General features: G+C 60.0%; 1 protein-coding gene across 1 annotated transcript; it reads left to right on the top strand.

The window, feature by feature from the left end:
• Positions 1-9,879: 9,879 nt before the first annotated feature.
• FMOD (fibromodulin) lies at positions 9,880-16,464 on the top strand. Its single transcript, XM_032710628.1, is given in 5 exon segments — positions 9,880-10,130; positions 12,422-12,859; positions 12,862-12,963; positions 12,966-13,430; positions 15,295-16,464. Coding segments are annotated over 4 exon segments (1,143 nt in total). The 5' UTR covers positions 9,880-10,130; positions 12,422-12,435; the 3' UTR covers positions 15,447-16,464.
• Positions 16,465-16,942: the final 478 nt, after the last annotated feature.

The raw sequence follows: 16,942 nt of genomic DNA, 5'->3' as shown, positions 1-16,942 counted from the left end.
TTGAAAGTGCTCCTCAGAGGAGACCTGCTGGGATTTCTGAAGCTGCAGACGCTCCGAGAACACCTCGCTCGGAAACGTTTAATTGGGAGGGCCGGGAGGGAGGGGGGAGGGAGCCCGGGGGGGAAAGCTGGGAGGGAACTGGCAGTGCAGGGCTTTGGGCTCCAGCAGTTTCCCCAGCCAAGGGGGATTCTCCAGAGCCATGAGGGGCAGCGCTGTAAATCCCCCAGGACAGTGTTCGGGAAGGGCTGGGAGAAGGGAGGCAGGAAGGGAAGTCTGGAAGGAGATTTCAAACGAGTCCTGCAGCCGCTGCCCCACAAAAAGCCCCTTCAGCCGGAGCGGCCGCCCCGCGCGTGCGGCCAAGGGCAACATTTGTGCATGTGGAGCTCTACGGAAACGTGTTTATTTTCCAGCACATTCCCTGACCCGCTGCGTGCTCCGGGAGGGGAGGGGGGAGGAGGCAGCGACCGGGGGCTCCGGGGCTGCTGGGAGCAGACAGAGCTTTCCCTGGATCAGTGGGACCAGTGCCAGCTCACACCCGGCCCAAAACCCACCCCGGCGCCCCGGGGTGATCCCCGCGACACCCACATCCCTTCCTAATGGTTGGACCCGATGATCTTAGAGGTGTTTTCCAACCTAAATCGTCCCGGGATTCTTTCTCCCCGCAGCGACAGCTGCCTGTGAATAGACCCACATCCTTCCACAGCCGAGAGCAGGGATGGGGGCAGCCAAAAATCCCACGGCACATCACTCCCGGGAGCACCCGGAGCGGGGAGACGAGTGGGGGCCCCCACTTTCACCTACTCACCCACGGGCCGTGTCCACTAGAGGGAGAGTGCGGCGGCTGCTTCCCACCTCCGGCACCGCGCAGAGCCCCGGTAGAGCTGGGGCTGGGGGTCCCTGCAGCTCCCCGGAGCTGGGGTGTCCCCCCCCGGTTCCAGCTACACGTTCCCTGCCTGCCCACACCCTCCCAGCCGCCCCGTGGCCCCGCGGAGCGCGGCAGTGGGTGCTGGCCCCGCGGGATGCGGGTGCTGAGCCGGGGGGGCTGCCCGAGGGCAGGGGGGGCCCCCCATGCACCGGCCACGTCACTCGGCAGCTGCTTCCTGGCCGAGGGTGCGTGTAATTACTACCAGACCTCGTTATGTTGCTCGCTAATTAACCCCGCGCTGCTGCGGTTTTCCCTGCGACCCCCCCCTTCCTCCGCCGTCGATGGATTTTGGGGGGCAGTGCCAAGGCAGCTGCTGGAAACCCCCCCTCCGTGTCCCCCGGGAGTGAGAGGAGCGGTGGGCAGGGAGCAAACAGCCCCCGCGGGGTCGAAGTAACGCCATCCCCGGCACCATCCACCGGGTCAAACTTTTATTGAGTTTAAAACCAAGGAAACGCTTTCCCACCCCTCCCGAGTGGCAGTTGGAGGGAAGAAATCCCGCTGGGATCGAGGCCATTTTCGGGGCTGAATCCCATTCAAATGCCTGGGGGTCTCCTGGAGATCGCACCAGCGGTGACAGTGTTTGCTCACGGGTTCCTGTTAAACACACCTGAATGGAGACATTTACTCAGGATTTCACGTTATTAACAGCCACAGCAGGAAAAGGTCGGAGAAAGCAAAAGCTGATGTTATTTCCCAGAGGAAACGCTCGGGGAAAGGATCCTGCCGGGGGTTCCTCCAGCAGCTGCACAGCAAAGGGAAATTTTCCTCTTTAAAACACCCAGATTGAAAAGCAGAAAAAAAAAAAAAATTCCTAGAGGGAACCCCCCTCAGGGTGACCGGGATGTGCTGCTGGGATGGGGATGCCCCGGAGCCATCGCTGGGACCGGGATGCTCCGGAACATCGCCGGGTGCCGCTGGCACCATCCCCATCCATCCCCGGCCCTCGGGGGTGTTACGGAGAGGATTAATTACATTTACACACAGAGCTCAGCGCAGGGCTGGGTGTGATCATGCATTATTCATGCGTTCAATAACACAGCTGATTTATTAATGAAAAGGTCAGACTCCCTGCGAGCGGAGGCTTGTCGGAAAATTGCTTTGGGATGGGATGTTTCGGAGGAGCCGCCGGAGCGAAGCCGGCTCCGGGCTCGGCAGTGCCGGGGCTGCACCCGCTGCCGGCAGGGACAGGGGCGAGGCGGTGGGAGCTGCCCTGTTCCTTGCAGCCCATTAATCCCAGCGCCGCTCTGGAGACGCGCGTTCCCGCTCCACACAGCGGCGGAAATGTGTGTGCAGGAGCCGGGAGCAATACGGGAGCGCCTATAGGGGCGGCTGCCTCCTCCCGGAGCCGCCCAGCCAGCCATGGAGAACCTGGGGAGCCAAGGAGACCCAGAGCTTACACATCAGCATCTCGGGCTCGCAGGGAGCAGGGAGAAAGCCGCAGGCAGCCAACCCCTCCCTCCAGCGCGGCGCCGGCCGGGAGGGACAGCAGGAGCTGCAGCGCTCCAGGATAAAATTGGGAAGGAAGGAAATCCTCAGAGCGGGAGCTGTTTTCCCTGAGGTTACTCCTGGGGACTCGCAGCCCACCTGCCTCTCAGCCCCGTGTTTATCTTGGTCGCGGTCCGGGCACCCCCTTCCCTCTCCTCAGCTCTCCGGGAGGGAGCAAACGCCGCCCTTGGGGCTGAGCCACAGCCAGCCGGGCCCTTCCCGGGAAATACAGGAACATCTCCAATGTTTTCACACCCCGGGGCTGTCCCGTGTCCCTGACACTGAGCGTGTGACAGCTGAGGGGACGGGTACCTGCAGACAGCAAAGGGGGCAGTGGTGGCAGCACAGAGAGCATCCCAAATCCAGACCAATTTCTCAGGATCGGCCCTTCCCTCCGTTCCTGAGGCAGCCGGGGCCGGGGGTCTCGCTCAGCTCCGCGGTGGATTCCCTCTCTCTTTGAAGGAAGAGATAAAAATGAGCCCAAGAGCCAGGGAGAGGTCCTGGGGACCCAGACAGAATGTGCTCCAGTGTGCAATTCCAAAGGGAAGAATGGAGAGAACGGGGAAGACAAACCCCGGGGGGCTCTGGGAACAGAAACAAGGCAGGAATTAATCAAAGCCCACAGAGTGTGGCCTCTCCCAAGCTGGGGAATCAGGCAAGGGCACGGGAGCAGAGGTCTAAACACCTCTGGCTCGAGGGTAGGGGGTCAGTGCCAGCTCCAATGGGGATATCCAGCTGGGATAACCCGGGCAGAGCCTGCAGCAGGGACACAGGTGACCGGGCAGTGCAGGAGGGGCCGGATCCCAGGCTGGGGTGGGTCACACTGCTCAGCCTGCTCCAGCCCCAAGGAGCTTCCAGACTTCCCAGCTCCCTCTTCTCAGAGAGGAGGGATGCCAGGACTGAGGCCACTGCCAGGCTGGGAGCAGAGCCCCCCATGCCCTGTGACCCACACAGAGCTCTGCCCCATGGGGACACTCACCCCCAGCCCCCCGAAATCCCCTCAGGGGTGCTGGGGGTCCTGGGAGCGGCTCAGACTCGCCCGCCGACGGGAGCGGGCGTTGTTCCCTCCCTGCCAGCAGCCGGGAGATTTCCAAGCATCCGTATTCAGGGCTGTCGGGAAGGAGCCGCTTTGATCATCGCTAATTATTGCTCGCGGGCTGACAGCACCCGCCGGGGCTCGGCGGCTCCCTGCCCACCCCCAGCTCGGCTGAGCCTGCCCACGGCCCCCCACAGCCCAGCCCCACTGCACGGGGGAACATCCACAGCCCCCATCCAGGGGGGAGAGGTGACCAGGGCACCAGGGCTGCTCCCCAAACCCTGGGCCGTGGCAGAGAGGGGCATCATGACCCCAAACCCAAGGAGTCAGGTCCATCCAACGCCACCCCCTTCTAGATGCTCTTTTTGTTTCCCTAAATCGCTGCCAGGACCCCAAAGTCTCCCCCAGACGAGAGGACTCAATTCAGCTGCACAGCAGCGGCAGCAGCGCCCGCCCACGCTCCGCTTCTCGCTCCTGTTTATCTCCAAAGCCTTTTTTTTTCCTTAAAAAAACCCTCCCAAACTCCTCTGCCTTTAATCTGGAGGAGTTTTGCAGCTCAGAAGAGGGCAGAGGTTTTCTGGAGTGGCCCTGGCAGGGCTCAGCCCTGCTCTGAGGAGGCTCCGGGCAGTGGGATGGTTTGGGAAGCCAGGTGGCAGGAGCAGGCAGGAATGCTGATGGCTTTCCCAGGCAGCTGATGTTCCTCTTTTCTCTCTCTTTTTTTTTTTTTTTTCATAGTTTAGATGCTTTAGAGAGAAAAACAGCCCATCTGGGAGGGGAGCTCAGTGCCATGACCTTCCCGGATCCTGGGGGCAACCAGGAGGCACCAGGGAAGGGCTGAGCAAGCCATGGGACAGCTGGGATCGGGTGCCCATCGGGCTGTGGGGATGTAACCAGCTGGGATAGGATCTCCCCCTCTCCTGCCAGCTCTGTGCCCCCAGTCCAGAGCTCCCCAGTCCCAGGGGAGTGGATTGGGGGGGCTGTACATTTGCAGAGCATCAGCAGTGACAGATAAAGGCACCCTGGGACAGGGGACATTCAACCTGCTCCTTTCTGATGGTCCTTGAAGAGCCAGGAGGGACCCCCAGAGTTTGACTGTGCCCCAGGACCCTGCCCCTGTTTGCTGCCCAGTGCAGCTCACACTGGTGGGTGACCATTTATTAACCTCTATATGGATTGAAATTTGTCCTGTATGGATTTATGTTTGGCTCCCAGAGTGGCTGCAGCCCTGTTTTCAGAGAGCTTTGAGTACCAAACTCACTGAGGAGGATGAAGAGGAAGAGGAGGAGGAGGAGGGTTTCCACTAAGCCCTCAAGGCTGCAGAGGAGAGACCTGAGGTTTGGGAACAGGGCTGGGGACACTTTTGGGGACAGCACTTTGCAGGAGGGCTCTGGGGGCTCCCTGCTCATGGGAAACATGACGTGAGATTTTCCCCATCCAGGAGCCTCAGCCAGGGCTGGAATGAACCTGCTCCCTCCTGCTGTTTGTTCAGGAGAGCTGGGAGGCTTCGCAGAGGAGCCGATGTTCAAAGGGCCTTTGAAAACGTGAATTGAGGGCTCGGAGCAAGGAAACGCTGCATCTTTTCCTTCTGCTCCCTGGACAGCTGCAGGCAGCACCTGGATGCCTTCAGAGGGGAGGAGGGAGAGGCAGCTGGGACCTTGCTCAGCCTCAGATCACAGAGCCACCATCCCAGCTCTGGAGCTTCCCGTGCTCTTGTCCCCTCCCAAGGTCCAGCAAGGAATCCTGGGCTGGACGAGTGCAGGGCTCTGGGTGTGGACATCCATCCCCCTGGGGAGCAGGGGGCCAGGCTGGGACTGGGAAGGTGTCAGCATCCTGCTGGGATTGGTCCTGGCACCACGTGGCACCCATGATCAGGCAAAGAGTGATGCCCACCCTGCCCTGGGCACAGACTTGTGTCACAACCCCAATAAACCCACGGCAGGCTGGGACACCCGATGGGGACCTGGCAGCTCCCTCCTGCCCTCCCGGGGGGATTTGCACTTGGATAATGTCATGGAACCTCTCCTGGCTGCTCTGCAAACCTCGGGGCTCCCGGGCTGTGTCACTGTGTGCTCCAGGCAGGCTCTGCTGGCCAGGGAGGTGTCAGCAGAGCTCAGCACAGGGCCAGGGCCAGGCGAGGGAGCGACGGGAGGAGGAAACGCTTCAGAGTTTCCAGCTCTGTTCCAAATCAAACACTTAACCTTTTCAAACACATTTTACAGCGGCTGTGATGAGCTCTGACCCCCTTTGTGCTGAGCCATCCTCTCCCAGCACGGCCTGGGGCACCAGCCATGCTGTGAGGGGAGAGGCACCGGGGCCTGGAAACGGGGATTTAAGAGATACAGTGCCTTGGATTTGCAGGGAGGGGGATGAGAGCCCACATGCTGAAACCGTTGGGTATCCAGAGCCACGTCCAGGGGGCTGGGAGCTGTGGAATGGGCTGCAGGGAACATTCCTGGGGCTGGGCACTGTGAGGGTTGAGCCCACCCCATAATAATCCCCAGACCCCCAGAGAGCAGGGAGTGATTACTTGAGGCTCCAGAGTCCCAGGGGCAGCCTGTAATTACAGTGGAATGGGGCAAAGGCTTCCCCAGCCTGCTTTGGCTCCCAGCACGTCCCAGTGCCCGCAGCCAAGTCCCAGCTGGGCAGGGGAAGGGGCAGTGGGGGCTTTGCCCTCCCTCCCTTGGCCTGGGCTCAGCCCTCGCAGCTCGTTGCACGCAAGGGAAGCTGTGGAGCACCTCCCCTGGAAATGTGGTGATCCCAGGAGCGCCGGGAGCAGCCGGGGCCGGCCCCTGGGACCCGGGGCCGGAGCATCGCCCGCAGAGCCCCGTCAGAGTTTCCAGCAGAGCTCCAGGGCTCGCTCGGCTGTTGCTCCGTCTCCCAGTGACCGACTCCCTCCAGATTCCCTCAAATCTCGGTTCAAGAATGTTGTTTGGGCTGAAGAATGTATTGCTGTAAAAGAAAAAAAAGGGAAAAGGGAGGCCGGGGTGAGCGGGGAGGTCGAGGGAGGGTTCGCTCGGCTCTTCCTCCCTGACCCTTCCCGTCCGGGGAGCGGAGCCGCAGCCGCAGCCGTTTGCCAGATGCTGAGGCTGCTCCCCCCACCCAGCTGGGCTGAGGCTGAGCCCAAAGGCACCCGGCGATCCCTGCACCCCCCCCACTGCCTGCACCCCCTCAGGACTCCGTTTCCCTGCCCATCTTCCTCGGCCTGCTTGTGTTGCAGCCGTGGGGGCTTCCAGGTGAGCTTTTTCCGGCAGAGCCCTTTGAGCAGGAGCAGCAGAGCCCTGGGGGGCATCTGAGGTGATAAAAAGCCACAGGGATGCTCCCCCAGGCACAGGGAATCCCAAGCTGCCCTGTGGACACCAGTGGTCCCGGGGGTTGAACACAGAGCTGCTTGTGCTCTGCCCTGGCTGGTCCTGCAGGTCCCTCCTGACCTTGTTCTTTAAAGGCAGATCCCTGGAGGGTGAAGGTCCCAACTGCTCTTTTAGGGGACTCCGGTGACCAGAGTCCAAATAGGAGCCAAGGAATCCATTGGCACCTCCAGCCTGCTCAGACAGAGCAGGTGGAATAGTTTGGAGCATCACCTGCAGAACGTGCGGGATGGAGGGACTGGGAAGCCACAATCCAGAGCCCTGTGGGACTGGTGACCCCCTCCCAGGACAGGGAAATTAGAGAAAAATAACAGGAGTGGGAGGACAGAGCAGCCAACAGCTCCAGCAAAGCTGAAACTTCTTGGAACCATGGAAGAGGCAGGAATACTTTTCCATGAGTAAAAAGGGAAGCTGCCGGAGTAGCCGTGTTTGTGACAGTTGCTGTTGTTGGATGCTCCTGGTGGGTTTAATCCTCCCTTCATCCAGGCAGAATGAGCTCCAGCCTCAGCAGGAGCATCAGAGCAGTGTTTTGGTTCTTTGTTATGCCGTGAAGCATCCAGCCCCAGTGCCAAAAGCATCCTGATAAATCCATGTCCATCCACAGGGAAGCCAGTGCTCCCGGCTCCCAGATTTGCAGATTAAGGCAAACTCGGGCCAGATTCAGTGGTTTCAGCTAAAAAGCTCCAAAGCATTTGATCAAAACAACTGGAACAAACTCAATCAAAATAGTCCTTGTTCACATCAGTTTGGGCTGGAAAACCAAAGCAAAGCAATAGAGGCAGTGATGAGACCCAGACTGGGATCACTGGAATAACCACACCGGATGGGATTATGTGCTGATAAGGACCACTGGCTTCCAGCAAGCAGGACAACATGTTCCCAGCTCCTGTCACCAGTTCAGGGCTTCCTTTGAACCATCAGCAAAGGGGAATTGGTGTTACGGGGAAAGATGTCAAAAAAGCTCCACGGAATCACTTGGAAGGCGAGAGGAGCTGTTTGTGCTGGGCTGAAATGAGCAGGAGCATCGAGGTCCCATCAACACCCACCACGTCCAGGTTGAGGGAGCCCTGCCAGCAGCCTGGGAGATGTGGATAAGTGAGCATGAGATCCCGAGGCTGGATGGAGAAAAAAGCCAAGACATATGTTGTCCCTCCAACAGCAAGTTTTCACTTCCCTGAGATAGTTCTAATCTGGTCAGGATGAGATTAAACAGCACGTCCTGGGGACTGCAGGGGAACACAAGACTGAGCTCAAGCACATTGTTATTTCCTGGTTTGGGCTGGGAAGGGGGGGATGTGACCTTGGGGAATGGCCCCATTCAGGGCCAGCTCCCTGCAGGGAGGGCTCCTCAGCATCCCCCAGGCACCACCAGCCCCTGGTACCCAGGGCAGGTGCCTCCTCCGAAGGGAGAATGTCTGGGATCAGGAATGCTTTAAACTTCCAGAAGCTGGGGGGACCCTGCTCCTGTTCTAACCGAGCTGGGGACTGTCTGCTTTTCCAGAAGGAACATTCAGGCCCTGAAAGCCTCGGGGCTGTTGGTCACTGGACCCCTCGATCTGCCAGGGGTGTGATGGTGGTTGATACCATCTGAGTGCTGAGCAGCAGAAGGGCTTGGCTGCCACTGCCCTCCCACCATTTTCCCTGGAATTCAGCTCCCTGGCAGTGGGAACAAACCCCTCTGAGCAGGGTCAGTCTCCACATCACTCCAAAGCCTCGAGCCCCTCCTTGCCATGGTGAGGTCCCTCCTCCAGCTGCCCCACACCACTGCAACTGCCACGGCAAGGTTTGGAGGGCACAAAGAGTTGCTTCCAAAAAAGCCCCATTTTCCCGGGGTTTTCCTCCCTGGCCTCTTTTCCCACTCGAAGGCATGGCTTCCTCCAGATCCTCTCTCCCTGCAGATCCCGGCACAGTGAGCTGTGCTTTCCAGGCACACTCTTCCTTCCCAAAAGACAGGATTTCTGGCACAGTCCCCACTGTACAGTGTGTCCCTCCAGCCCGGCCACCAAGCAGCCTGCACATCCCTCCTTCCTGCACATCCCTCCTCCCTGCACATCCTCCTCCCTGCACATCCCTCCTCCCAGCAGGGCCTGGGGAGCGATAAGGATCTCTGCAGGGCTCCCAGGGGAACGGGATGTTTTGGCTGGGAAATCTCTGTGGAAATCGAGGAGAAAACAAGCCCGGAGGGAGCTGGCACCTGCTGAGCTCCACTAAGTAATTCCAGGCTCCTGGGAGGACCGGGCGTGCTGCTGGAGCTGGGCAGGGACGGCGATGGGCGGTTTGGGCTCCTCCTTTCCTTTCCTTGTGGGAGGAAATGCTTGGAGAGCCCTGGAAGAGCTGCCTCCAAAGTGCACAGGGAGCCAGGGTGGGGACCGGGGGGGGGGCTGTGACAGCAACCCGCTGAGCCCCCACTTTGCAGGAATCCCCTCAGGCAAGGCTGGCACTGGATGAGCCCTGTGGCACAGAGAGCCCCAAAACCTCTGCCCAACCACGGGTCACCTTCAGGACACTCTCCCCTGTCCAATCCCTCCACCGCCAGCTCAGCCTCGGGGGGATGGATGAGACCCCTCATCCCTGGGGGGTGGGCACAGCCTGCAGAAATGCCAGCTTGGCATCTCTGTCCTGCCAAGCTGGAGACAAATTCCTGCTGTCACAGTGGCTCTTTGGTAGGCAATTATTTACCTTGGATGCTGCAGCCTTATCGTTCATGGAAATGTTTATCCCAAATATTTAATAGCGGGACTGCATAACTGAGGCTTCCTGCAGAGGCAGCCCAGGCTGCCATGGGAGCAGCACTAACGTCTCTTCTCCTGGTACTGTAAAAGTTAAGGATAATTCCTTGTCTCTCCAAAGAATCCCATCCTCAGCACCTCAAAATCCGATATTTTTTAATCTGGCCAGAGGCCTCCCCATCACTCCCTGATGAGAAACACAGGAGACCTGACAACAGCCCTTTTAAAAACAACATCCCAATTCCACTAAGTCGTTAAACAGAGAGAGCCTGAAAAGTGCCAACACTCCTATGAGAAAAGACGGGAGAGAGAGAGAGAGAGAGAGAGAGAGGGAGAGGGAGGAAAGAAAAAGCAGGTTATTTATAACGCCAGGCAGCATTAGGGTCTCCCAGTCTCTCCTGCAAACTGGCTGCTGCTGGGAGGTCACTCCCCAAAAACCCTGGCGAGCCCGTGACCTGCAAGCACAATATTTGCTCTGGGATCTGGGGCGGGCACCAGGCTCTGCGGCTCGGGATTCACTCCATGCTGCTTGACACACGGGCGAGCCCGGAGCAGCACAGCCAGGCTTTGGAGAGGAGGATCTCACCTTGGTAAGTCCGGCTCTGTATATATTTATTAGGATTTTTTTTATTATTATTTTTTTTTTTATTTCCGTACCTGCGCCCTCGGCCGGCGCGGCTGCCACGGGGAGCACACGCCAGCGACACGGGTGGCACAGCTGGGAGAGCCAGAGCTCCCACACCTCTGGGAAAGCCCTTCCCTCCTGCCCACCTCTCCCGCTGCCCACCTCCCATCCCACCCACCTCCCCTCCTGCCCACCTCCCAACCCACTCATCTCTCTCCTGCCCACTTCTCCTGCTGCCCATCTCCCCTCCTGCCCACCTCCCATCCCACCCACCTCCCTCCTGCCCCTCTGGCAGCTCCATGCCCACTCACCTGAGAGCTGGACACCTTCACCCATGCACACCCAGGGCTGGCAGTGCCTCCCTACCCATCCCATCCCCAGGGAAGGGGAAGCTGGTTTCATGCCTGGCACAGCAGCAACGGGCCGAGTCCATGGATGGCCACAGTCCATAAAAGCCCCTTCCTCCAAAGCCTGCTCCTTCTTGGAATGAGGAGCTGACCCCCTTAGCTCAGCAGCCCCTGGCACAGAGCAGGGACACCAGGAGGTGACATGGATCTCGAGGCTGGAACATTCAAGTCAGATCCCACCCCCAAAACCAGGGATGAAGCCCACCAGGGAGGGGAGAAGCCACCCACAAATGAAGAGGGGTCAGTGGTGTCTGCTAGGGACAGGCTTGAGGTCACCAGCAGGTTGAAGGGGGGCACTAGGAAAGGTGGAGAGACCCCATGGCTGGGTCCTGCCCCAGAGGGGCCCCTGGGAAGGGGCTGCCAAGTGGCTCTGCATGGGTGGAGAAGCCGGAGGCTCTGGTATGTCAGCAGGCACAGTGCCCTGGAGCAGCAGGAGGAGGAGGAGGAGAAACTCCTCTGCCACTGCCAAGCTCCCCCGTGGCACACAGCATCCCCAAGGATCACGTCTGCTCTGCTTCCACGCAGAGGGGGAAGGAGGGAGAGGAGGAGAAAGCCGGAGAGCCATGTCTGCCCACCACCAGCTCAGTCCCTCTTTTCTTCCCGTGCCAGGGCAGCTGTGCCCACTTTGTCTGCCAGGCCAGACACCCCCTCCATGCTGCGGGTTGGGGACACGGTGAGGGGTCACCAGGTGACCCCACGGCCACCCCTGGCACAGTGAGGGGGGGACACTGGTCCCTGCTCAGCCCTCGCCCGGCTGCTGGAGCCGAGCTGGCAGGGATGAGCTCCCAGCCACGTATGTAGGAGCCACAGGAGGGAGCGACTCCTCTCCCGCTCCCAACAGCATTTCCTGGAGGGATTTCAAGCTGCCTGGCTCCAGGACACTCCGTGTGCTCGTTCAGCCCGGGATGAGCAGCTGTGGCTGGAGTCCCTCCTGCTGCAGCCCCGCCGTGCCCTGGGCATGGCACGGGGTGGCTGCAAAGCCCACACCAAGCCACGGGGGTCAGGGATGGCTTTGCCTTGCTCCCAGCTCCCAGCCCTGCTCTCCTCTGGACCCCAGCCCTCGTGGCTGGATGTCACAAGCAGAGCCCATCGCCAGGTCTGGTGACACTCCCTGTCCCTGGTCACGCCGAGGGCCCGGGGGTGCTGCCCCTTCTCCTGTCAGGGCTGAGCTGGGGGAATCTCAGCTCGGGAGTGGTTTCATTTCACAAATAAGGCAGAACTTGTTTACCAGGATTTACATCAGTCCCAGCATCCTGCGTTTTCATGGGGGGAGGGAGAGCAGGATGGAACCCACAGCGAGTCGTGTCGCCTGCGAGTGTGGCATAAATAGAGCTCCATGAAAGATGCCTTGAGCTCCACCGAAAGATGCCTTGAAGCTCCATCAAAACATGCCTTGAGCTCCCAAATCAACCTGAGCTGGCAGCTTTCCCTCTCACTCATTCAGCTGGAGAGCTTCCAAGTCCCTTCTCCTCCCTCCCATGCAGAGCCAACCTCGGGCACCTCGGAGCAAACCTCGTGTGACCTTACACAAATCCAGACCATGGGTCCTGTATTCCATCCTCTCCTCACTCCTAGCAGAAATATCCATAAACCAGGATTTTACAGGTAAATCTCCGCTGGGGTGGAGGTTTCTCACAGGCTTGAGATGAAAAGGGGGAAGATAGGTAACTGCACACAGGAGATGTCAGCAGCTGTGGGTTTTTTGGGTAGGATTCACTCAGGTTCTCCAGCTCTGCTGCCAAGTACCACCAAGCCCATCCAGCACCCCCCTCCCACCCCGCTGGATTCCCAGGCGGTGCGAAACCAGAGCTGACCCTGCTGACAGTTTTCCCCCCCTCTCCCCCGGCAGGTCCCTCCAGCACCATGTGTTGGGTCACCATCACCATCCTCATCGTGGCCGGGCTCTGCGGGGCCTCGCTGGGCCAGTACAATGAGGAGGAGGACCTGGCCTGGCTGCAGTACTACCTGAGGCAGTCCCGCGTGGCCTCCTACAACTACGTGCCCTACTATGAGGACGAGAGCCCCCCGTACGTGTACTCCTACCCCGCAGCTCCCGACACGGAGCCGGAGCCCGGCCCGGAACCCCAGCAGGCCCCTTCCTGGCAGTGCCCCCAGGAGTGTGACTGTCCCCCCAACTTCTCCTCGGCCATGTACTGCGACACCCGCAACCTGAGGTACCTGCCCTTCGTGCCCTCCCGCATGAAGTACGTCTACTTCCAGAACAACCTCATCACCTCCATCCAGGAGGGCGCCTTTGACAACGCCACGGAGCTGGAGTGGCTGGCGCTGCAAACAACCAGATCAGCAGCGACAGGATGGGCAAGAGGGTCTTCGGGAAGCTCAAGAACCTGGAGAGGCTGTACATGAACAACAACAACCTGACCAAGCTGCCCAGCCCCTGCCCCGCTCCCTCAGAGAGCTCCACCTCTCTTACAACCAGATCTCCAAGGTGCCCTCCAACGCCCTGGAGGGTCTGGAGAACCTCACGGCCCTGTACCTCAGCCACAACTTCATTTTTGAGATGGGGGCTTCCCTCAAAGGGCTCAAGTCTTTGATCCTTGCTGATCTGAGCTACAACCACCTCAGAAAAGTCCCTGACGGGCTCCCGGTGTCCTTGGAACAGCTTTACCTCGAGTACAACTACATCAACGCCATCCCTGATGACTATTTCCAGGTGTCTCCCAGGCTGCTCTATGTCCGGATGTCCCACAACAGCCTGACAAACCAAGGCCTCTCCTCCAACACGTTCAACAGCAGCAGCATCCTCGAGCTGGACCTCTCCTACAACCGGCTCCAGAAGATCCCCCGGGTCAACACCAACCTGGAGAACCTCTACCTGCAGGGGAACCAGATCAATGGTGAGCAGGAATGTGGTGGAGAGGGGCTGGTGATGGATGGAGGTGGATGGAGGGAGGGATGGAGGTGTAGGAGGGGATGAGGAGATGGGGATAAACAACCTGTGGGAGACCACCTGGGGTAATGGTTTGAGCAGGAAGGTGGAATTTGGGAGACTTCCAGGTGGCCCTGAGCAAGGCAGGGATGGGACCTGTGGCATCCCAACACACACGGAGCCCAGAATGCTGCAGTCTGATCCAGGGGGTCATTGCATTGGTTTTTCTGGGTGTTTATCAGAAGCCTGAACATCTTCTGGTTGGAGATGCCAGAAGCAGGTGAGGCACCACCTGGGGAGGGGTTTGTGGCTTCAGTCCAGCAGTGCTCATGGGTGGAGGGGTCAGCAGCAGTGGACAGAGGTGGGGTGTCCCCTCTGCCACGGTCACTGCACGTGGGAACACACGTCACCCTGGGCAGCACTAACACAGGGGTCAGGGATTCCCCTGCAGTGCCCAGGGCCAGCATGGCCCCCTCTGCCCACCTTCCAGGGCCCCACCACAGCCCATGGCCCCATCCATGGCCCCAAAGCCCCCCAGGGGTCCCAGCCTGCAGCCCAGGGGCTCGTCCTTGCCAGGGCTGGGCCAGATGGGAGCTCTCGGTGATCGGAGCCCTCCACGCAGCATCTCCTGCCAGGACTGAAATCCACTCCACTTAATACACAAATAAATAACAGGAACAGATTGTTCTGGGGCTGCTATTTATAAAAATAAGCTAGAAAAATAAACCCCCAAGCAATCTCCTGGAAAAATCCAGCCTTGCCCCCTCACCTGCCAGACCCCGAGGGCAGGACCCTCCCGGAGCGGCGCTGGAGCCCCCGGGGGTTGGACTCCCAGGGCTGGGATGGGGACGGGGATGTGTCAGTGTTGCAGAGAGAAAACACACAACCCCGCACCGGGGAACTGACAGAAACACAGAAACAAGAACAGATTCCCGAATGTTTGCTTTCAAAATCTGTAGCTGTTGCCGTCTGCCCACAAATGCCACGGAGCCACCGCGGAGCCGCTCGGGCTTGGCAGCAGCTTCTCCTCCCGCTGCACCTTCTGCCACCGACCTTCTCGGCACCCCCGGGTCCAGCTGTGCAGCACCAACCCCTGGGGGTGCCCCCGGGCCGGGGCCGTGCCCCTCCAGCCCCCCAGTCCGTGCGCTCGGGGGTCCCCCGCATCCCCCCTCCTTCCCCAGCAGCATCCCGGCCTGGAGCTTTGCTGCCCTCTAGTCCCAAATCCTGCACAGAAAAATGTACGTTGGGGTTTGTTCCATCTCCTCCTTCCAAACCCAGTCTGGGCTGGGCTGGAATTTCCCTGCCTGGCGCTGGCAGCATTCGAACAGACAGGGGATGTCTGGATAAGGACAGGGACATCCTTCCTCCTGGACATGCTGCCTGGGGGTCCCATGGTGGCCAGGGAGGGTCAGGGGATGGAGGCTGCAGCCTGTAAAGCCTCCAAAAGGGGCTACAGAGGCAATTCCTGATGAAAGGCGATGTTTTCCATCCTGCTCCACCCTACGAGCTCCACCCCGGCTGGGCAATGGAGCCAAGGACCTGCTTCCAAACCCTTGGATAGGCACAAACCTGCCTGCTCCTTCTGCCTGCAGCCAGGAGCATCAGGAACCCTTTCAGTTTAAGAGAGGAGCGTGTTGAGTCTGAATTCACAGCGATTTGGGGTGGCTCTATTTTTTTCCCTGCCCACCTTAACGTAAAGAAGCTCTAGAGGTCGATACCTCTGACCCAGCAGCCCCTTTGCCATTTCTGACGTCGTTCCCCAAAACCCAGCCCCATCGGGGAGGCTGGAGGGGGCTGAAGCCTGTGCTCAGCTCCACCCTCTCTCCCCACAGAGTTCTCCATCAGCAGTTTCTGCTCCGTGGTGGACGTCATGAACTACTCCCGGCTCCAGGTCCTGCGGCTCGACGGGAACGAGATCAAGCGGAACGCGGTGCCCCCCGACGCCCCCCTGTGCCTGCGCCGGGCCACCGTCATCGAGATCTGAGCCGGCCCCTCCCACCCTCAGGACTTGGCTCCCCCGACCCTGGGGAGACCCTCGCCCCGTTCCAGTGCAGCTTCTCAGCCTGACTCGGCTTCGCGGTAGCGCAATCAGGGGGCTCCGGCAGCCGGAGCCTCTCGACCCCAAACTCTTCCTCTTCCCAGAATTCTTCCTCTTCCTGACTCTCAGCCACGCAGGGTGGGACGGATCCCAGCACCGACCCCCTCTGACCCCACCACAGCCACTCCTCACACACCTTCTCCCCCGGACTGGGGGGATGCAGTGGGGATGGGGCTCATCCCCCCTCTCAAACCTGGCCCTGAGCATCCAACCCCCGTGGGGGGTTCAGGTGGGGGGTCCTGCAGAACCAGCAGCTCTGAACCCCCTGGCCACAGGAGAAGCATCCAGGAGGTTGGGAGCTGCAGCAGTAAAGGGTTAAAATATCAGTTTGAAGCATCCCTCGGTCTAGGATGAGGAACAGCAAATCCACTCCTTCCCCTCCATTCCCCACCACCACCTTCCATCAGCCTGCTCCAGAATTAAAGGAGAGAAACCTTTCCTGCTGCTGGAGTCAGAGAGAAACCCCTGAGGAACAGCCTGGTTACAGGCCTCAAATCTTCCCCAGCCCACTGGATCAGGGCAGGACGGGGTTGAGGGATGTGGGAATTCCTGGTGCTGTCACTCTCAGCTGCCTGGGCACCCCCCAGCTTGGCTCTGAGCTCCCTCCCTGCCCAGGCAGCCGAGGTACCTCAATTAAAACCCCAAAAAAAATAAATTCCCGCGGCACCGCGGGCTCCCACAGCACGTTTGAATCCACCAAAAGCCAAAACCACCCAAGTCGGACCCTTGGGCAGTTCAGTCCGAGGTGACAAAGGGGCAGCGAGCTTTGGGGATGACCTGCAGGGGTCACCCCGACCCTCCGCGTTGTACCTATGCGAAGAGCAAAAACCCCCCCGAGACCCTGTACCCTCCCGGCATGAACTGTAGGCACCAAACCCACCAATAAAGCCCTTCCCAAACTGCACCGAGCGCGTCTGAGGAGCCCGAGCACCGCAGCCTCCCCTCTCGCAGGCCACGTCTTTTCCCAGCCACAATCCAGGCTGGAATTGCCGACTAGTGGCTGTCCCAGGCATGGCAAGTGCTCACGGAGCCTTCCCCGCGCCGCGGAGCTGCCGCTCCACCGCATCCCGGCGGGTTCCCTGCCAGGACATTCATAGGAGGGAAAACACACCTGGAAAAGTGTCAGCGGAGAGAGGGAGGGAGGGCGGCACCGCTGGGTGTTGTTTTCCGGGTGTTCTCCGGGCTTCAGCCCCGCCGGTTTTTAACGGCTGAGCTGGAGGATGCTTAAAAATGGTAATTTCACACGGAGGGGACCAGAAGGTTCCATTTCCCAGCCCATGGGCCTCTGGCTCCAGGCGGGGAGCAGCCGGGGAGGCAGAGCCTGCGGGCACTCTGTGGGATGCAGGAGGTGGCTCCCCAAAAATCCCTGGTCCCTGGCTGGG

The sequence above is a fragment of the Chiroxiphia lanceolata genome, chromosome 25 (genome assembly GCF_009829145.1).
Source record: "Chiroxiphia lanceolata isolate bChiLan1 chromosome 25, bChiLan1.pri, whole genome shotgun sequence".
NCBI classification, from domain to species: domain Eukaryota; kingdom Metazoa; phylum Chordata; class Aves; order Passeriformes; family Pipridae; genus Chiroxiphia; species Chiroxiphia lanceolata.
The sequence above is the reverse complement of the archived record's forward strand: the minus strand, read 5'-3'. Positions and strand labels throughout refer to the sequence as shown.